This window comes from Cavia porcellus, unplaced genomic scaffold, assembly GCF_034190915.1.
Source record: "Cavia porcellus strain 051 isolate PalLab524CR breed Dunkin Hartley unplaced genomic scaffold, mCavPor4.1 scaffold_3, whole genome shotgun sequence".
Lineage (NCBI taxonomy): Eukaryota > Metazoa > Chordata > Mammalia > Rodentia > Caviidae > Cavia > Cavia porcellus.
The window spans coordinates 15,922,649-15,944,864 of record NW_026947486.1 but is presented as its reverse complement, the minus strand read 5'-3'; the positions used below and the strand labels follow the sequence as shown (position 1 = coordinate 15,944,864).

Below are 22,216 nucleotides of genomic sequence, written 5' to 3'. Positions count from 1 at the left end.
CCCAAAATATCTGATTGACTCTTCAGGTCTTTGGTTGAGGCTTTATTAACCTCTAAGATTTCCAGTACTATTCCTTTTAATCCATAAAGAAATTTTCATATATAACCCTTGCAACTAGAGGCAATGACTAAGTACTCCCCACACACTTCCCAGTGCCAGATCTCTTTCACAGTCACTGAATGAAGTTTCACATTCTGCTACCCTAACAGTATTATGGGGCTACCTCTAATACAAATGAAGTTTAGTTAACTTCATTACTGAACAGTCTTTTGTCATAAAAGATACAAAGATAAGAGGTTGCTAAGATCCAGTTTCTACTCCAGAAAAAGAGAAACACAAGGTTTGGCCTCTCAACCTTTATTTAGGAACAAACCAAATTAGACTAATATACAAGCACGGGGAGGGATGAAAAAACCCCTGCCAAGAAAAGATACCTTTCCAGTCAACCTGTTATTGTACATTACTAATATGTAATCAAGTATTTTTTAAAGGAAATATCATAGTACCATTCTCTTCCACCTAAGCATATTCTGCTAAATTTTAAATGAAAAGTGAAATTATATAAACAATGAAAAGGTGCTTAAGTGGCAAATGTACTCAAAATTAAATATTCCTATGTAAAAAGAGCATGAAAAAAAAAAGCATGAACAAAATTTAAACCAAAATAGGATAATTTCAAAAGAAATCATAATATTGAAACCTCTGGACTAAGAAGGTGTCTAATACATAATCTAACCCAAAATTTCTCAACCACAAGATTAATGACATTTGGAGCCAGGTAATTCTTTGTTCTAAAAAGCTATCCCATGCATTGTGAGATATTCAGTAGCATCCTAGGACTTTACCTACAACCTAGATGCTAGCAGTACTCCCTACCAGCCTCCCTCACTGATCTAATACAATCCTACCATAATATTATAGCTTAAAGGAAAATTGAAGCCTCATGATTTAACAGTATCCATAATTTAACTGTACTGGCAGCTAAACCAATACTTGAATCCAAATCTTATCTTTCTAGCATACCATAAAAGTTACAACTGATCAGAAATCAAAATATAATCTGAAAATGTCAAAAAACATATCACATAGCATATACCCAAGTATATTTCAGATAATCCCTAGAACACTCTAATGTTCAATGTTTTTAAAGTACAAAGTTTATGGACTCTGAAAGCTATTTTCAAAACACATCACTTCTTTCTGACAAATCCAAGAGTAATGCATCTACTTTTCACTGTAACATTTCAGGTAGAACTGTGACTTGAGACCTACTATTCATCAAATGTCTATTCTACTGTACATATTATTAATCAAAAGTATAAATAACAAGGTTCTACTGGCTACCAGGAATTATTGGACAGCTAAGAAATTCTTTGTTCTGTTAAATATATGTAAAAATAAAGTAGTAGAACCAGAATGAAAGGTATTTGAATACTTTGTTGAAAAATTAATATCCAATAAAACTTTAGAAACTAGCAATAATTATGGTCAAATGAAGTCATTTAAGCAAAATTAGAAATGTCCTGCTAGACCAGATGATGAGAAAAATCACATTTAGATGCTTTCTTTTACTATGTAACTTCCAAGAATCTTTGTTACAATTACTGTATTTAAATGAGAAAATACATTGTTCAAAATATAAATGTCAACTAACTTGGGGGAGGAGGTGTCTCATTACGCAGTCCAGGCTGGGCTTAAATTTGCAATCATCCTGTTTCTGTTTCCCAAGAGTTGGGATTACAGACATGACCACCAAGCTTCGCAGTAAACTAGCATTTTAGATTGTAATTGAAATCTCTTAGCTGGAATAGACAAAACCAAATATAAGTATGTGCTAAGTCTCACCTTCCAAGGAAATACCAGGACTGGCCAGAATTTGGATCTGCTTCCAATGACTTTTGGAGATACTGAATAGCATAACTTTCCTTGGTAGTTTTATCTCCCAGGAGATCCACAGTGTGATGCATCCAACCTATAGTAAATGATTGCGAAATATTTATATACATTACTTAACTGTTCTTCTATTTTTAAGAACACTAAACAGAAAACAAATAAAAAAAAATACCCTTTTGGTCAACTTAGTGAGTACATACACTCACAAATTTGAGAACTGCCAATTCCCGCAATAAGAGAGTCTGAGTCTCACAGTAAGGTAATGTTAAGCGATGCTCAAGACGAATTAAAATAATTTTAAATATCAATAGTAGATTATAAGCCATAAATACTCTAATGATAGTGTGCCCTTCTCATTGTAAGATTTCAAGTACAAATATAATTTCAGATCTATTATTAGACAAATACGTTAATTATAAAATTATAACTAAGAAGGTTCTATTGGTTACGAGTAGTCAAATTCTTTCTTTTTTTTTTTTTTTTTTTTTTGTTTTGTCTTTTTCCTTTTTATCGGTACCAGGGATTGAACTCACGACTGCCTGCTTGCAAGGCAGGCGCTTATGCCGCTGAGCTAAATCCCCAGCCCCGAGTAGTCAAATTCTAATACTATTATTTTTTAAAACTTTGAGTTATGAACAAGGAATAAAAAATATTAAGTATTATGTACTAATTCATGCAAAAATAAATGTACATTTTAAGATTCTCCAAGACACCATTAACCCAGTATGTTATCCCTAAGAAACAACAACAGTTCAGATTAAACCATCTGTTCTTCTGTACTGTTCCTGTTACTACTAGAAGAAAAAAGATCTAGAGTAACAGGCTCCAAAAGGAATTATTCCAGCAGTGGCCACAAACAAGTTGGAAGGAGGTATACATACATAAATTAGACTCAATAGAAGTATTTTTCTATTAAAAACAGAATAGTTTACTTATTCTGAAATTTGATAAGCCATTGCCAAAAAAGTCAGTGATTTATGATTTACAAATAGTTCAGACCAAAATCATCTCAATGTATTTCTTAAATTTAAAAAGTATATGCATTTTTATATTGACATACTGTTTAGTAAAGCTGAAATGCATTCAAAACTGAACAAATTATAAATAGCATGGATAACAGTTTATAAAGAGTAGAGAATGAGTATTTTAAAGGTATCTCACTTAGTTTTTTTTACTTTATAATCAAAACTGTTCTTGCTATATTAAAAGCAAGTGATTCAGATATAAATGCATGTGATTCAAATACCACATAACTCATTAAAAATACGTATTTTGATCTTCTGTAGTTCTTTTTGTAGGAGAGAGAGAGACTAGTCTCTCCCTATGCAACCCAGGCAGGTAACAAACTGACTGTGCGGTCCAAACGAGTCTCAAACTGTGATCCTCCTGCCTGTGGACTCCTGAATGCTGGAATTACAGGTATATATCTCTTGCTTGATCTTTCATAGTTCTTAAGAGTACATACAACTTAAGTAAACTCTCAATGGACAAAAAAAGTAAAAACAAAGATTTTCATAGGAAGGTATTATGTTCATTCTGTAGAGCTAATCATGTGATATTAATAAATCCAAGCTTAAACTACATTAAAATTGTATTTTAAAAGTTAGATTACAAAAACATTCACTTTCAAAGTTAGTTTAAAACACATGATTTGCACAGGACCCACACCGTGCCAAAAAACAAAACTGCAAATACAATTCAAATATAAAATAAAGGGGAAAAAAACCCTTAATAATTAGACAACAAGGGGCTAGGGATTTAGCTCAGCGGCATAAGCGCCTGCCTTGCAAGCAGGCAGTCGTGAGTTCAATCCCTGGTACCGATAAAAACGAAAAAGACCAAAAAACAAAAAAAAAAAAACCAAAATACTAGGGAGCTGCTCCTGTATCTTCCTGATAATCATGACACATACATCGAAATGACCAGATTACCTCAAGCTCAATATGAGAATACAACTACAGTGTTAAATGTCCTAGTTTTTGGATAAAATGCTTTAGTTTCATGGTTTATCAATGAGCAGTAATAAAAGTATGGAGGCAAGCTCACCAACCACTAAATCAAAATGACTTTAGGCAAATCACTGAACTTTACTGAGCTAAGTACATACATGGCATGTATTATGTGTTAAATACTAGAAATAATTTTGAAAGATTAAAAGGATCATCTGCATTAAAGAATCATACTGAGACAGACTGTAAGGTGGGTGGCTTATTAGCAGGGGTGGAAAGATGTTAGGTTCAAATTAATTTCATCAGATTTGTGCAAAAGAAGGAAAAAGACTAGAATACACAAACTACATACTTGCCACTCCTCACACGTATAAAAAAGAACATGAAGAGAAACACACACAATAAGCAAAATATATGGTATTACATACCTAGTTGTTGTAAGACAGTTGCTTTTACTTGTGCAGAAAGATTTTCTGTCTGCAAAAGTTGTTCATAAGCTTCCTTTGCAGAATGATACTTCCTCTAAAGAGCAGAGATTTGTAGAGAAATGAAACTGTAATCTTTAAAGAACTCTTTCATATATTAAGAACTATATAATATTGACAATGCTTTAGCATATTTTTAAAAACCAACTGAAGTAATAAAGTACTGATTTCATTACTGAATGCTTAACACTAGATAGCTTCGAATAGGCCATGTTCTAGAATACCTCTAACACTAGTAACAATCACTATGGAAAAATATCATTAAAATATGATCTTTTAGGAATTTTCCAGCTCTCAATAACTAAGACAGTCTGAACTTCTTTAATAAGTGATTTCAACTTTATTTAACAATATTAATAAAACCAAAGAATTAGTCTACCTCCAATTACATAATGTCTGCTTACAAAGTTTCCAAGCAAATCAATAAACAACTGAGCACCTGTCAAAAATGCTTGAACAAAATCTAAAAGTGAAAAAAGTTAAAATCTAAGTTTAAAGACATTTTCTCAAAAACTTTCTCACATATAAAACAGTTTATAAAATACTTACAATTTTAAATACATCAAAATTTCCATGTTTATAGTCTAATAATGTTTTTAATATTTAAAGTTCCATAGGCAAATCCCTAATTGAAATCATTTACCCACAGTTCTCTCCTGTTCTCTCTAACATGACTGAAAGCCATTATTGTTATAGTCATAAAGCTTAAAGACAACCCAAGACAAAAGCAAACTGCCAAAAAAGAAAACCTTATTAAATACTACCTTTATAATGTAATTAGCAGAACAATGGATTGCAATTGTTTTTATTAATATTACTACTACCCTGGAACTGCCTGAGAAAACAAATCTTTAAAAAAAACAAGAATAGGTAAAAATACAAAAGAAGCTGTGTGAACCTTGGGTAAATCATATATAGTATGATTGGAAACCAACAACAATTGATGTATAAGAGTTAATAACCAGTATTTCTTACTATAAGGTTATTCTAAGGATCAAACAAGATTAATAAACAAACAGGAATTAAGGAGTTACATATAATTATTTAAAAACAGGGAAGGTTTTAGAGAATTGTCTATTGAAATTATAAGCAGTTATTAAATAATTTTTTTTTTGGTACCAGAGATCCAACTCATGACCTTGTGCTTGCCAGGCAGTCACTTAAGCCACTGAGCTAAATCCCCAGCCCCATTAAATAAATTTTTATTCATCACCCAAACTAGTTGCCCCAAAACATTAATCTGGTCTAAGAATGTTAGTTACTAAAGGATAAGGGTCAAGTTATTTCATGCAATTTATTGAACTGATCGAAAAACATTTGTTCAAGGTCTAGCACACAACAAGAATGGCTGGGACTATACTCGGTATACACAGAAAATAAAACATATTATATTATCTACAATAACAGTATGGTATTTCCGAGAACAAGAATGATCTCAGGTTTAGAGTACTAGCATGCCAGACAGAAAATGTAGACAACATCACAAAGCCCTTCTTACACTAGCTAAAAATGATTCTATCCTAAGACAATGGAGAACTACAGAAAGGTTTTAAATAACAAGGAAAAGCACCTTGTGGACCTATCTCAACAGATGTTAACACAAACCCACAAACACTAGTACAGTAATAAAAACAATGTGATAGTTGAAAAAACTGACTGCGTCATCTTCAGAAACATAAAGTTGGATTTCTACCTCCTACTGTATTCCAAAAAATGGCAAATGCATTGAAGACCTAAATATGAAAAATATAAAGCTAAGAGAAGAAAATATAGTGCAATACTGCCTTGAGAGGGGACTGTATTAAGTGTGTCCAAAACAGCACAAGTCATAAGGAAGAGTAAAGACCTCACTCAAAAAACATAGGCAGAAAAAATAGGCAATGGATATAAAACACAACTCAAAAGATGAAAAAGAAAAGGAAAGTGAAGCATACAGCTATAGAAATCAGAAAATATTATCAATGGCACATTATCTTCTACCCTTCCAAGTGGGAAACAAAACAAAGTTGGGTAATTTCAAATATTGTAGGGATGTAAGAGAAGAACATTCATGTCCTACTAAAAGGGGATTTGCTCATGAAACAAAGCATACAAATACGCTATAATCAAACAATCTCACACTTGAAATATATATGTCAAAGAAAGTAATGTTCTGATGGTACTATTATAGTACTGGATAACTAGGGGACAACATAGGTCTTTATCACTATGCAAGTGAAGACAAACTAAGTTGGATATTTACAATAGAAACCGAGCAGCAATTACAAATAATGTAAGAAAAGCAACATGAGTTTATTGCTCACAGTGCTGATAAAAAGTTTTCCTTCTGGTAATGCTAAAGTAACATCCCATGCAGTTTTAAATTTGGAATTAAATATAAATGTCAATGATCAAAAAGCATCAGAGAACAATCAAAACCATGCTTAAAACCAGAGAAAAAGTACTGAAAGAAATGATCCTGGAGTAACCCCTTTTTCATGGATCCCCACCTGCTGTCAGGCCATAAATGGCATTTTGCTGGCTAGAATTCAAATAGAAACTAGCAATCTTACTAGCCTAAAGAGGCTTAGGAGAGACATGGAGACAACCAGGAAAACTGGAAGTAGATGCAGAAATTCCAGAAAGGAGACAGAGAAGAAATACCAATTTTACATGGCAACACTGCCCAAATCTCTGGTTACTGAACCACAGATATTAAGCAGCCTAAAACAGTCAAGATTTTGGCTACCTGCCACACAAATGATGAACAAATTGTCAGGCTAACAACAATAAACCCAATCTTCAAAAAAAAAAATTATCAGAATCAATTTCTACAATGTTTTAGTCACAATATGTAAGAGAAAATTACAGCATTTATGAGGAAAATTTTAGTCATATGCCAAAGAAAAGGAAACTAACGATGCAAACAAAAAAAATCTACGACAGATTAAAGTAAAAATAAGATGCATGTAAGACGTCTGAAACAGTAATAGTCTATGATTCATGGAACTGGAGTCTAAAATGAGAACAAAATAAAGTAGGAAAAAATTTTAATTGTAATAGCTGAGAATTTTCCAAACCTGATGAAAGGCATCAACCCAGATCCAAATCACTAAAAGTAACTACAGGTTGTGTAGTCGAATTCTTCAAAACCAAATAGAAAGGATGGGTATGGTGGCATATACTTGTAATCTAATCAATGACGGAGGCTGAGGCAGGAGTTGTCTAGCCAGCCTGGGCAACTTATTGAGATGCTGTCTTAAAATACACACAAATAAAAAGGGCTGAGGTTGTAGCTCAGTGCAAAGGCCCAGCTTTCAATGCACAATACTGCAAAATAAATAATATAAAAAGGAAAAGGAAAAGGAAAAATCTTGATGTAAACAGAGAAAAACAAACAAAAACCTTCCATTAGGGCCAGGTTTAGTTCAGCAGCATATGCACTTGCCTGGCAAGTGCGAGGTTGTAAGATCAATCCCAGTACCAAAAACAACACAAACCTCACAAAAACAAAAGATATAATAAGAATCACAGCTAACTTGATCCAACTATATCAATAATCAAACTAAATATAAACCAGGTAATCTAAAGGAACAAGAAATACAGAATTAATTTACAAAAGGAACTGAAAATATACTATTTGAGATAAACTTTACATATAAACATACAAACAGGTTGGGAATAAAAGGATGGAAAAGTATCAAAAAGTATATGTTAGAAAGCTGAAGTAAAAAGACTAATAGCAGATTAAAGTAGGCTCCCAGACAAACTATTATCAGACATAAAGATTATTTCATAAAGGACCAATTAATGTATCAGAGTAACACAGAGTAACAGAACTTCAAAAACATGAAAACCAAAAGAATCAACACTGGTAAAATACTACTAACTAACCTACAGAATTTATTCTGATTTCACCAATTTATTCCTTCTCTGGTCCAGGATCCAATCCAATACCCTACATTGTGTTCAGTCAATTATGTTTCCTAACTTTCTTCTAATCTGGGACAGATCCTCAGGTCTTTGATTTCCATTACTTTGACACTTATAAAACATACTGGTAAATTATTTAGAAAGATACCTTTTTGTAATTAATAAATTATCCAGTAGGAAGATAGCCATCATTTATAGCAACATGAACTAATATATTTTATTCTGTTCCTTATGTTCCACTACTATAATTATTTATTTAACTTATATTTGGTGATCAATAGTTCATTGGCTCCTTTTCTTGAACAATGGTATTGAGACACTAAGACATGAACAATAATGTTGGGTAGAGTTAATTGCTTCTCAGTCAACTCAGCAAACAAAGCTAGAAAATATATTTATATATGTATACATAAGCAAACAATATACACTTCTATATTTATTTTTGCCTCCCTACCATATCCATAATGACCACAAATTCACACTGATATCTGCGATTTATAGAAAAAAAGTAATACAGAAAAAGGGTAGAAAATACAGAATTTCGAAAAAAAAAACTAAGAAATCACTCTTTAATAAATTACATATTGTCATCTTAGAAACAGTTGTTCAATTACAAAATCAAAGCACAAAAAGTGGACAAACAATGACAGTGTAATCCATTCTGTTCGATGATCCAACAAAAACTTAGTACTATGGTTATCTATCTTAAACACTTAAATATACATACAGTTATATTCTTTAGGGCAGATTCCTTCCCTGTCATTTTTCCAATATCTATTATACATTTTGGATCTTATTACTCCTTTCAGTTTTTAATATTTTTTACACTAGAGAGACAATGTGGGTATCTGCAATTTAAAGCCGGTTGACAGTGACAAACCTGGCTATTTTCTGTAACATATTTATATTCCCAATATTCAGAGTAAGTAGTTACAGAACTTCTGATCTGTACCTCTGTAAGTATAGTACAGGATTTTTTTTATAGTTTTTTTCATCTCTTGTTTACACCACAGAGTCAAAATACTGTTCACTAAATTACTTATTTTCATTCCTATCCCCCCCTTCAACATAGTTACACTCTTCATTTATAATGCCATTATATTCATTTGTTAATTTGTATTCTATTTTAGGTTGGCCAACATCCTGATTGATCTTAAATATTCAATTTTAGGATATAGAACATACTGCAAGGTTATAAGTCAGAGCCATAAAAAATTATACACTCCACATCCCTATTAACCCATTAACCCTATTAACCCTTTCATACTCACAACCTATAGGTAATCAATCTTATTTATTTTGTTTTAGCTTTTTTTGCACAAATGACACCCGTATATTTTGTTTTACACATGTACATTTGCTTTCTTCCATACATATATTCCTTTGCACTTTGTATTTTTTCCACTTAATATATACCAGAAACTACTCTGTATCAGTTCACACAAATCTTCCTCTTCCTCTTCTACACTTCACAGCATTCCACTGCATGAATGTGCTAGTTTATATAATCTTCTCCTCTATACAGGCATTTAGTGTTTCTAATATCTTTACAATTACAAACAATGTTGCAATTGATATAGTTTTGTCTATACATTTTCATACTTTTGGCGTAGATGTGAGATTGTTAGGTCAAAAGAGCATACAGTCTTGCTAAGTTATTGTCAAATGCTCCTCTAGAAAGGCTATACCACTATGCATTCCCCAGGTGAGAAACTGTACTACACTGGTTTTGATCTGCATTTCTCTTTTTCGTACTTTTATAGTTTTCTTAAGTGTCGGGTCATCCCCAACACCACTGTCACCCCATTTTTCAATTAGGGTTTCATTTATTGCTCAAGAATTTGTTACACAATAGGGAAATTAGCCCTTTGTGAGTAGTACATATCACAAACATTTTCTCCCAGTATCTTGGATGTCCTTTAAATTTATAATTTTTGCCATAAGAAATTATTTTTATGTTGTATAAACTGATCATTATTTTTACTGCCTCTGAACTTTGCACTATAATTAGAAAGTCTTCTATATCAGGTTTGGTGAGGATTTCATGTTTTTCTGTAATACCTATATGGTATCTTTTTTTTCCTTTACATTTTTAGCTTGACTAGTTTGTAGTTTATTCTCGTGAATGGTTTAAGCTGTAGATCTAACTTTACCCACATTGTTGACTAGTGACCTCAGAACTATTAATACACCCACCTTAGTCCCAAGAAATTAAGGTATCATCTTTATCACATGCTCAATTCTCCATCTCACTGATCTGTCTATTCACATACCACTGCCACACTAACTTTATTTTTACAGTGCTGGGCATGAAAACCTGGGCTTCATGCATGCTAGGCAAAGCAGAAACAACTCATGTTCATTAACAGATGAATAAACAAAATGTGGTGTGCACATAAAAAAGTATTCAGTCTTTTAAAAAAGTGAAATTCTGATACATCCTATATGCTCTAGACTTATAGACATGCGAAGTGAAATAAGCCAGATGCAAAAGGACAGACATACGATTTCACTTATGAGATGCCTAGTAGTCAAATTCAGAGAAATAAAGTACAACAGTATTTGCTAGGAGTTAGGTAAAGAGGCTAATAAGGTGTTACTGTTTAATAGGTAGTCACTGTGAAAGGAACAAAAAGTTCTGGAGATGAATACTGATGATGGCTGGACAACACTGTGAAGATACTTAATGCCACTGAACTATACACTAAAAAATGGTTTAAATGGTATATTTCATGTCTATGTAAAATTTTAACAGATTTTAAAGCACTATGGCCCATAGTTAGTTTTTATAATCAGGATTTTTCACTTGCATTGTATTTTAAAACATCAAGTGCAGAAAGTACCATTACTATAATAAATACATTATGTCTCTCAAAGTCTGATGAAGAGATACTTCATAAGCGCCACCACAAACAATAAAAGGGGTTGGGGATAACAAGTTACCCTTTATGTTCAATGAGCTGAAAAAAGCTATAGAGCACTGGGAGTATTTGGTGTTTAAAGGTCTACTAAAATTCCCCTGAAACAACATCTGTGCACGGTATATTCTGCATGATACAAATAATTTTATCTCTTCAGTGAAAATCACATTTTTGTAACATTTCTCATTCTAATAAATTCAATCAATTTCGCTAACTTGCATTTCCCTGGGTGTTCTCCTTCATGTAGGTTTTCAAATTCACTTGCACAGAGATCTGCAAAGTAGTGTCTTGCGATTATTTTAATTTCTTCTGTTTCCATAGTTCTGTTATTTTGTGTATCTGTATTTTCACTCCCTTTTATACCCTATCAAGTTAGTGACTGGTTTATCTATTATGTTAGCTTTTTTCAGAATACCAAAATTCTAACCTGTGAGCCTATCAGCACATGGGCTGAGAATCAAACACCACCACTCCCCCCCACACCAGACGGTTCAGAGGATAGGCTGAGTTGATAGCTACACTAAGGTACATAAAGCAACAAAACGCTTGTATTGTTTGATTGACGATGCAGGCCTGGGGCCAGCGGTCTGAGTAGCTCTGGGGGGATGGCAGTATGCATTATAACAAATATGAAGGATTTCCTTTTATCTTGTCTTTGAAGTCCAACACTATTTTCACTGTTTTTGCTTTGTTCTGATTCATTGTTTTGCTTTTTCAGCATTCTGTTTTGAATGGTTTTATTCTACTTTGTTTTTGGCTTGATTTTGCTATACCTGATGAAGTGGACAACTACTGTGAAGATAACCACGATATACTATGGTAGCTATTGTTGTTTTCCTGGTATCTTGCTTTGAAATTCTGTACCAATTTTGCTGCTTTGTTTTGATTGGCTTTGTTCTGTTTTGTTGTTGGATTTTACTGTCTTTAAAAAAAAAATCTAATCCATTAAGTCTACAGATTTTTCTCTCCTGTACGCATTACTATTTATTAAAAACTTTTAATATTTTCTCCATCATATTATCAGTTTTCTTGACAGTGATTTTATTTTGTTAATCTGGTTCCTTACAGTGAATCATATTTCAATAAAATAAACCTTGATCAATTCATGACATACTGCATTGCTAGGTTTTTCTTTGAATTTTTAGATTTGCGTAAGAGAGATAAAAGCTACAATGTTTAGGTAATTAACGCTTGGTAGAAGAAAATGCTAGAAATAAAACTAACAATTCTTAAAACAGTGTTATTCATATTAGCATTATTTATAACTATTCTTCAAGGAGTTGTAATCAAAGGGATATCTATGCAAAGGGATATACAATGTAGTTCTATGAGCACTATTATGAAATTTCTCAAGACATAATATTAAGTAAAAAATTACAATAATGTCAGAAAAGAACATAAAATTTGCTCTTGTTTGAGCAAAGAAAAACAAGCATGTGTACATATATATTTATATGTATGTGTATATATAAATATCACGTACATGCTGATATATATAAACTGATACTATTTTTATGAGTTTGCATATATTCACTATGTGCTCACGCACACACTGTTTTGCTGGAGGAAAAAAAACCCACTAGTAACACTAATGGCTTTAGGGAAAGAAATAGGTGCTAGGAAAATAGAAGGAGAAGGGTAACTATAGTCTTTCAGGACCTTTCATTTTGGATTACCCAAAAATAACTAGTATTTTAATAATAAAATGGAAAGAAACCCTGAACCTTTAAACTTAGTAAGAATTAAGATGCTGAACTGTTCTAGTTCTTTTACTAAAATAAAAAAGCAAGTTAGTACTTTTTAAAGTACATTATTAGAAAAAAACTGGTCTGAGTAAATTAATTCATCAATATAAATGCTCAAAAAATAATATATTTTGGGGTATGATACACAGAAAAACAAAGTTATCTTTATGTACAGATGGGGGATAACACACATAGAAAACTACCTGAATCAGATTTGTAAAATCTACTAAGATATGAAGAGCTCTGTCTATGAGATCATAAAAAATAGAAATTCAGAGCTGGGGGATAAGACCCCACTAAAATTACCCAAACCTGAATACATATGATTAACTTTAAGTAAAAAGAGCTTTTAAAATTACCACACCTCCATTGCTAAAAAAGGCCTCCTTTATAACGTTAAAACACTATGTAAGCTCAATACCACAAAACTATTACACTTGATACCTCTTAAAGAGAATGACCTAGTAATAGTAACACATACACACCCTCTACTTATCAGCCTCAGCAAATTATACCACCGAATAAAGTCTTCAATCAGATCTCAACCCTAACAGCTCCTATCTGAGAGGCTTTCTCTAAGTATATGTATTCCACAATTTTTCAGTTTTAATGTGATGAAAGTAATGTGGGACAGGTCCCAAAGGGATTACAAAATGATACAGAATTTCTTTTTTATTAGTGGGACAACTTCTTATATATAGAAAACCTTCCTTTCAACTTAAGTTACCTAGCAGTAACAATCATATATGATTAAACTTTTAAAATCCATATTCACAGGGGCTGGGGATTTAGCTCAGCAGCGTAAGCGCCTGCCTTGCAAGCAGGCAGTCGTGAGTTCAATCCCTGGTACGGATAAAAAGGAAAAAGACAAAAAAAAAAATCCATATTCATAACTAAAGTCTTTAGATATAAACTGGCTTAACTATAAAACTGCATTTTTATGGGTAAGTAGGGTAGTCGTTTTACTTTCTATATATTTTTACCTCAAAAACAGAATTCTTGTTATAAACACTGGAGTAGAGTTTTCCATCTTTTCACATGCTTACCGTCTCATTTTCCTGTCTCCTAATAATCAGTCTGCTATGAGTTTTGTTCTTTTGGGTTTCATCTGAATTATTAACAAAATTTATAGAATAAATCAATGAATGGAGGCAAGGAACCTGTCCCATTACCTTACAGGTTTAAACAGTAATACCAACAGACCACTTTTCATGAGAAACCATGAAAGACAGAAGAAAACGGAAGGAAAATTTCAAAGTGGTCAAATAACCAGAACTTTAGCAAAAATATTCACTTAAAATAAAGGTAGGATGGACGGCCATTTTGAAGAGAACAAGAGACATTATGGTAGCCATCGTTGAATTTCCTACTGTCTGGCTTTAAAGGCCTGTAATGCCTTCATTACTGTTTTGATCAGTTTTATACTATTTTGTTTTGTATTAATTCATTGTGTGTGAAGATATAGACAACTATTTAGAAGAAAACAAGAGACATTATAATAGCCACTGTTGATCTCTGTTGTCTTGCTTTGAAATCTGTGTCACTTCATTGTTTTCTTCTGATCTGCTTTGTTCTGTTTTGTTTTATTGTCTTTAAAATAAGTTTTAAAAAACTCATACTACAGCTAGGGACAAATTACATCAAGAGATAGAAAAGCTGCCATGAGGGAGGGAGTAGGATATTAAAAGGTTGGTTAGAATTCAACTTCAGTGTGCATCACTTCTGATTTAGCGGTATGGGGATGACTGGTATTATTAGTGGTATAAAGGATTGTGATGTTAATTTTTTAAAGTTCCTCCAATGGCTTTGATTTTTAAGGTTTTCCAAATGATTCTGCTACATAGCTAGGGTTAGGAACCACCAGTACAAATCTCTCTTGAGGAGCTGGGGATTTAGCTCTGCGGCATAAGCGCCTGCCTTGCAAGCATGCAGTTGTGAGTTCGATCCCTGGTATCGATAAAAAGGAAAAAGACACACACACACACACACACACACACACACACACAAAATCTCTCTTGAGTATATTCCAAAACAATATACATAATGGATTGTAGCAAGATCTTGTATCTCTTGAGGATGAGCTTACATACCTTACTGTTATACTTGAGTCAAAGTATCAAAACAAAAATTATGCATAACAAACAGTATTTTTCCTCTAAAAATGTTCTAAGATACACATTATGTAGAAACTATAATATTGCAACATTCAGTCTCAATCCAACGTATCTCCAACTTTCTACACTATAGCACTGCCTACACTAAATATGCTTTACCTTTAATAATAAACTGAGCAAAATCTGCCATTGATAAAACAGAATGTTCTAAAAGTGAAAAAGTTTTTAAAGTAGCCATGAAAGTAATGGTAATGACTTCCAGAGGTGACTCTAACTATGTGTTTCAAATAGTGACACAGGAGCTATTTTAATCTTAAAAAAAAGTGAAGGAAATTATATAATGATATATAGTTATTTATACAACTACCCGAAACATTTTGAAAAAAAAATGAGGCATTTTGCACCATGAAAAAGGTAAATCTTAAATATAACCATGAGCTTACAAATAAAGTTTAGAGGCAAATCACATTAAATGGAACTTCTTTGCACAGAGCAAGCACTCCATAATAACTTATTTGACCACCTTTAACGAATATAGTGTATAAATTTATATAAGACTTAAGGCCCAAAGCACCATAAATATTATCTGTATATATTCAATTTCACTAAAACATGAAATGAATGATAACTTGCTTTTATTTTAAATTAGGCAAGTTAAAACACTTACCTGGGTTTCATACAAGTGGGCAATGTGAAACTGAACTGCAAAGAATGACGGAAAAAAAATCAGTAACACTACGGCTGAGTTTGAGGTAAATTAAGACTAACACAAAATGTAAGACATAAGCACAGCCCACACTCTCATTTGTTTTTAATAAAATACACAAACAAGAACACTAAACAATAAACATAAGAAACTACAAGTATATCATCAAAATAAAACTTGTCATTATAATAAATTAGTATTAATATATAAATAATAACATTTCACAAAATTCAAAATGGCAATATTAAATAAGAGAAAAATCTTTTTAATTTATACATTTCAAAACATGGCATCTATAAAATAAGTTACAAGTAAAAATCACAGTAAAGTCAGTATTTAATAAAAAACATTAAAACCAAAAAAGCCACTAGATTTTTGATATATCTTATTCATATAAACAAAGATTTTATAAACTATGGTGACACTGCTAATAACAGAAAAGACCTAAGTATTTCCTTTTTCAGCTTTTCAGAATGAGACAGACTTCATCATTTTAAAAAAATATGTCAAACCACTTGGAGGACATGTATTAAACAGTTCAAAGATTAGTGAGTAAATGTTGAAAATAAAATTAGCAACAATATTTCAGCTTTTATTTCGAACTCTTAATAACTATATAACTACTCAAAAGCAAAAATAAGGTACGACTCAAAGTCGGCTACTAGCTACTTAAATATTACAAAGCTGTAAATCTTTCAAAACTACACGTAAAAAGCTTAAGTGGAATTTTAAAAACAAGGTTCAGAGGTAATATGGAGTGTGCACCTGAACTCTCACTGATTTGTTAACTTGGAAGATGCAGTTGGGAAGCTTCTTAAAACACAGATTCCTGAGATTATTATTCAGATACACTGGATGGACCTGGAAGGGTGCCTTTTTACTCAGTTCTGGGAGAAATTCTTGATGCCATACCTAGGAACTGCTAAACTACATAATAGTAAAGTTACCTGTCACATCAGCAAGATAGCAAACAAAATATATAAGGAACTTTAAAATCACATAACAATTTTTGATCAAAAGGATATCTCAGTTAAATATCATACATTAATTAAAACAGGGAGGTGAAATAAGATATACTCCATAGAAAATGAAAAACAGCTTTTCATGAAAAATACACAAAAAGTAAGAGCTATATGTGTGTGTTCCACAGATTGAGGACTTTTCTTTTTCATCACTCCCTATTCCAGTGCAGCTATTTTTCAGACATCAGTCAAAATTTCACCTCTTTATATCACTGGAGAAAGACTATTACAGGTTAAAAAATGAGGAAGAGATAGAAAATCTATGCTCATTTACCCCCAGTCTTCTTGTTCTAATAAACACGGCAAGGAAGAAAGAAGAGGAAGAAAAGGAAGGAAGGAAGGAAGGAAGGAAAGAAGGGGAGGAAGAGGAGGAAGAAGAGGAGGAGGAGGAAAAAGAAAGGAGAAAAAGGAAGACGAACAAAGAAGAAAAATGATCAGTAGCTAGCTGCTATTTCTTACTAACACTCCAAACTACCTCTAGCTCAGAGTCCTTAATGTCAAGGACCTTATTATCCCATGAGTTACAAAATTCAATGTTATCTTTTGGAGTGTGAGAAACACTACGCATTTACATTGTTAAAGTCCTCTTCAAATAGGAGCATAGCTGTCTAAGTGGTAGCTCTACCTGGAAAGTCTCAGTTAAAAAGTTTTAATAAATTTTAACATAAGAGGTTTTGAAATTAAACTTTATTCAGAAATTAATATATTAATTTAAAAATTAACAAAATTAATAATAAAACAATTTTATTAGAAGAGGCAATCATATGAGAATTCTCATATCATGATTCTACATTTAAAGACTAGTTTGATTCTGCAGTTCAAACTGTAACTAACCCCTGCTATATAAGTCTAGAAACACTAAGAGCATTTGTGTTTTGTAATTATATAAATGATTTGTGCCATAAATGTCACTTACAGAAATACTTTTAAAAGCTCACTTTACTTTTATATAATCTGAACTATGGATCCCAGGGCCTTGTGTATACCAAGCAAGTCCTCTATCACAGACCTACACTCCCAGCCCTGTAACTTACACTTCTAATCTTTGTAGTATCACAAGTAACTTGGAAGGATTTTAAAAAGTTGTCAAGGTCTGTGGCATACACAAATTAATGACAAAATAATTCAAAGAGAAATAAGTTTTAAAAAGACAGTAAAGAACCTGGTATCTAAAACAGTAATACTGGTTCAAAGTAGGTACTCTACAACTGTTGGTGCTCTGTAAGACATTTATTCACCTTTATCATAGTCACCAAGTAAATATATCCAATGCCTAAAAATAAACTATGCAAATCACATGACATATAATGGCCTAAAAATTCTAAAATATGTACCCTCCCACTTTTAACACTAAAATTTTAAGAAAGTTCTCAGCCCTGGGCAAAAGGATGGAATGCTGGTCTGCCCACTTCTGTTTTCCTTCTCAATAACCAACATATGGACACATTAGATTTGAAGATATACTTATGATGGCTCAAACTGTTCACATCAAATTTAACATGAGGCTGGGCATGGTGGCACACTCCTGAAGTCCCAGCACTGGAGAGGCTGAGGCAGGAGGATTGCCGAAAGTTCAAGGCCAGCCTAGGCTTTAAAGTCAGTTTAAGGCCAACCTCAAATGCAAAGCAAAACCTGTCTCAAAAAGACAAAAAACAAAAACGAATTTAACATGAAAGTTTTCCACCCTGTGGCACTCATTCTACCCATCAATATTTTCTTCCCAAGAGTAATGATTTACAACTGAGAGAGCAGATTAGAATGAGGATATCTGACATTTAAGAAAGAGCTCTGAAAGGTCTCAAACTGACAAATAGTGACGACTTTCAATGTACAAGATAGTAATGAAATAAATGAAAACAAGCTATTTTCTTATTCCATGAAACTAATTTGAAAAAGATGTCAAGGGTCTCTATTTTAGATGATTTATATACCCCGGAAAAAAACAAGGAAAAAGTACAAACTAGCACTTTATAAATTCCTAAATCAATGAACTATATTCTTTCAATCAAACCTTATTTTAGAAACTGTAAAACGTTATTGCATTTGTTATTTTCTTCCATTTATTCTGCCAATACACTGATCACTACCAAATCCCAAATTTTATTTAAAGAAAACAGAAATCTTTTTACATTGTTTTTACCCTCCTGAGGAAATTTCCTTGATAGTTGATCAAGCCAGGAATGATGGCTCATCCTAAAATCCCAATGCTCTAGGAGGCTAAGGCAAGAGGACTATAAGTTCAAGCCCAGCCTGGGCAGGTTAGTGACTTAGTCAGATTCTGTCTCAAAATAAAAAATGTGCTAGGGGATGTAGCTCAATGTAAAGGCCCTGGGTTCAACTCCTGGTTCTATAAAAGGAAAATGTAAAGAGAAAGTGTTTGGGGGTAGAACTATCAACTAATACTTGTGAGGCCCTGTGTTCAATCTGCATTACTTGCCCACCATCATCACCATTAAAAAAAAAAAAAAAAAAAAAGCACATGAAAGACAAGCATTCGGAAATTATAGAACACACCTGGGAAGTTGTGGCAAGGCAGCAGGATCAGCAGGCTCAAGATCAGCCTGAGCTAGAGTAAGACCACTTTGATCAATCAATTAATCGACTGACAGACAATAATAAAGAGGCTGGGAATGTAGCTCAGAGAAAAAGAAAGAAAGGCAGGCTGGCTGGCTGGCAAGTCAGTTAGGAATGTATCTCAGTATGAAGATTCTGCATTCAATCCCCAGTATTGCCAAAAAGGCAAGGGGAAGGGGGAGGAGTTCATTATAGATGAGGATTTATCCCATGCTATGATGTGTGTATGTGTTGCTGAAGACTGAACCCACAGCCTTACAAATGCTAGACAGTATATTACTGAGCTGTAGCCTTAGCTCCTCCATGCTCTGCCCTTAATGCATGTATTAGTAAATATTCTATAGCTTTCTCACTGATCAAACAATTTCCTTAGGCACTGAATGGATCAGCTTCTGTCTGTCTCTCTCAGGTCAATTCTTGCTCCCTCTACTACTTCAGGCTTAGAGGCAATGGTGTCTCATTGTTCACGTTCTGTGGGCCCTTACTTTCTTCCCTTATCCTTGTTTAACAAAGAAAGAAAACCAAAACATTTACAGTAAAATACAAACTTTCTAAATCCTAAAATACTTTGAATAGCATGAAATTTTCATGAAGAATAATTCACTGCTTCTTACATTTTAAAATTTACATTTTGTAAGGAAGAAAGTTTTTTTAAATCCAGTTTTAATTCAATGGTTTTTAAAAAGTATTTATTGGATATTTTGAAGTACATTAAATACACAAAAACACAATTATTGATAAATACATTATAATATCAATCCAACCTCTTTTTGGAATGAAGTCTACATAGAAAGTAAAAAACAACTGAAGAAAACCATTGTGCCAAAATGTATTTTACAAACATAGTCTTAAATTACCTGAAAAGTATTACCTCCAACTTTTTAATATGATGTGTAAAACTGTAAAGTCCAAGTATCATCTTCAAAATTACTAGTAATTTCAATACCATACACTAGAATCATTAAGCTACCATATAAGAATCTTTGTGTATCCATTTTCCTAAAATGACTGGCAAACCTGGTTTTTTGAATACCTCCAAATCATCTACATGTAATTAACAGACATAAAATGTATATCTTGTTCATTAGTGCAGACAATTTCAATTCAACAATCCATTTCACTGGCCTATTTTAGACACAAGCTGCTCACAGCCTCACATGTTCCATTTGTACAAGTAGTTATGGCAACCAATACAGTTAACTTTCAACAATTCTATAATAAAAAAAACATCACAAAGAATTTATTACTAACATTAATATTATTATTGTTATTTATGATTAAGGGATCTGATTACATGTAGAAAACTATGGTACTTAATACTTACTTTCAGCATTTGACAAAGTGCAGGGATTACAGTCAACCAAAGCTAACTGAAAATGCTGCAAGAGGAGAGTGAGAAAATTAATACACTAAATTTAGTCACATAAAAGTGTCTTAAAATAATTTTCAGGTAAGATCTAATATAATACTGAAATTATGCCTTGCAAATAAAATGTATTATCTAACCAACTAGAATTACTTTGAATATTTACTGCTGCCCACTGAAGATTTGTTGTATTATTTTCCTGAGACAGCTGAGAAAGAATTTGAAGAATTAATTTTATCAACTTATCCTAAGCATTTTTAAAATGAAAAGGCTTCAGATATTTTTGTCAAGTAAATAGGAAGTATTTTAAACAATTTAAATGGAGCACATCATCAATTTTAAAATACAAGAAGTCCAATGGTATTAATGTCAGAACATTACTTTTTACCTGAAAACGAAACCTACACTTTTGAATCTGTAAGATGTAATTGTCCTTTTCAACGTACATGTACAAATTTAATTCCTCAGACAATATTAAACCTCTAATATGTTACAGTATTCTCTCATAATTTATCAGAAATCTACCCATAAAATACATGTTAGCAGCAATGCATAACACAAAATGTTAAAAATGCAATTGCCAGAACATTTTGTCATAGTGTGACAGTTAATCAATATTGAACCTGGTATGTAAATTAAGAAGATAAATAACCAGTATCAGAACTGATATAAAACCTTCAAGCTAAAAAACAAGTGAATGTCTTTGAACATTTCTTTAAAGAAAAAAAGTCTCAGAAATGTATATTCCAATTTTCTGAGCCTCTACAAGGTTTTAGTATTAAAAGTAATAACCAGGCCTGGGTGTGGTGGAGCACACCCATAATGCCAGGTACTCAAAGAGACTGAGCAGCAAAATCTCAAATTCAAAGCCAGCCTGGGAAGACCCTGTCTCAAAATAAAAAGGGCTAAAGATGTAGCACCATGGTTCAGCAATCCAAGGTTCACTCGCTAGTACACCTCTCCCACCCACAAGTAATGAAGTACAAACTTTTTTTTTGGTACCAGGGATCAAACTCACAACTTCGCGTTTGCCACGCAGACACTTAGGGCAAATGCCACTGAGCTAAACCCCTGGCCCCAAATCATTTTCTAAAAGCACCAACCACAACAATTTCTCTCCTCTCACATTCATGATACAAACATGTAAGAAGTTCTATTTTTGTAACTCCTGAACAAATGATTGATATTCATAATGACAACTTCCAGATGTAAACTCCAAAAGAATTTTCTTTTTATCAAGATAAAGAACTACCAGCAAGCATTAAGTACTATACTCTATTTCAACACAAAAATCAACAAAATTGTGTTTGATAAACTAAAACCTTCAATTAATAAGAATAATGTCAGCTACCCAATGTTATAAGAAATTAGAAACCATCATTTGGTATGAACACAGTAGCTACTACATATTCCATTGCCTGTTATATACATGCATAATTAGACTAGCCTACATTTGTAGTATTCTTAAAACTTTAAAGCTTGTAACATTTTCTGATTAGTAAACTACTAACACTAACAAAATTACTGTG

At 32.6% G+C, this 22,216-nt stretch overlaps 1 protein-coding gene across 4 annotated transcripts in view; it reads right to left on the bottom strand.

Moving 5' to 3' along the window:
- The window catches only part of Kdm6a (lysine demethylase 6A), a 197,949-nt gene that overhangs the window by 50,700 nt on the left and 125,033 nt on the right, over positions 1–22,216 (bottom strand). For all 4 annotated transcript variants that reach the window (XM_063245754.1, XM_063245756.1, XM_063245755.1 and 1 more), the window contains exons 7-10: positions 20,646–20,700; positions 15,687–15,721; positions 4,271–4,364; positions 1,846–1,972 (exon numbers count right to left, since the gene is read on the bottom strand). In XM_063245754.1, the coding sequence (XP_063101824.1) occupies positions 1,846–1,972; positions 4,271–4,364; positions 15,687–15,721; positions 20,646–20,700 (311 nt within the window). The remainder of the gene's footprint in view (positions 1–1,845; positions 1,973–4,270; positions 4,365–15,686; positions 15,722–20,645; positions 20,701–22,216) is intronic.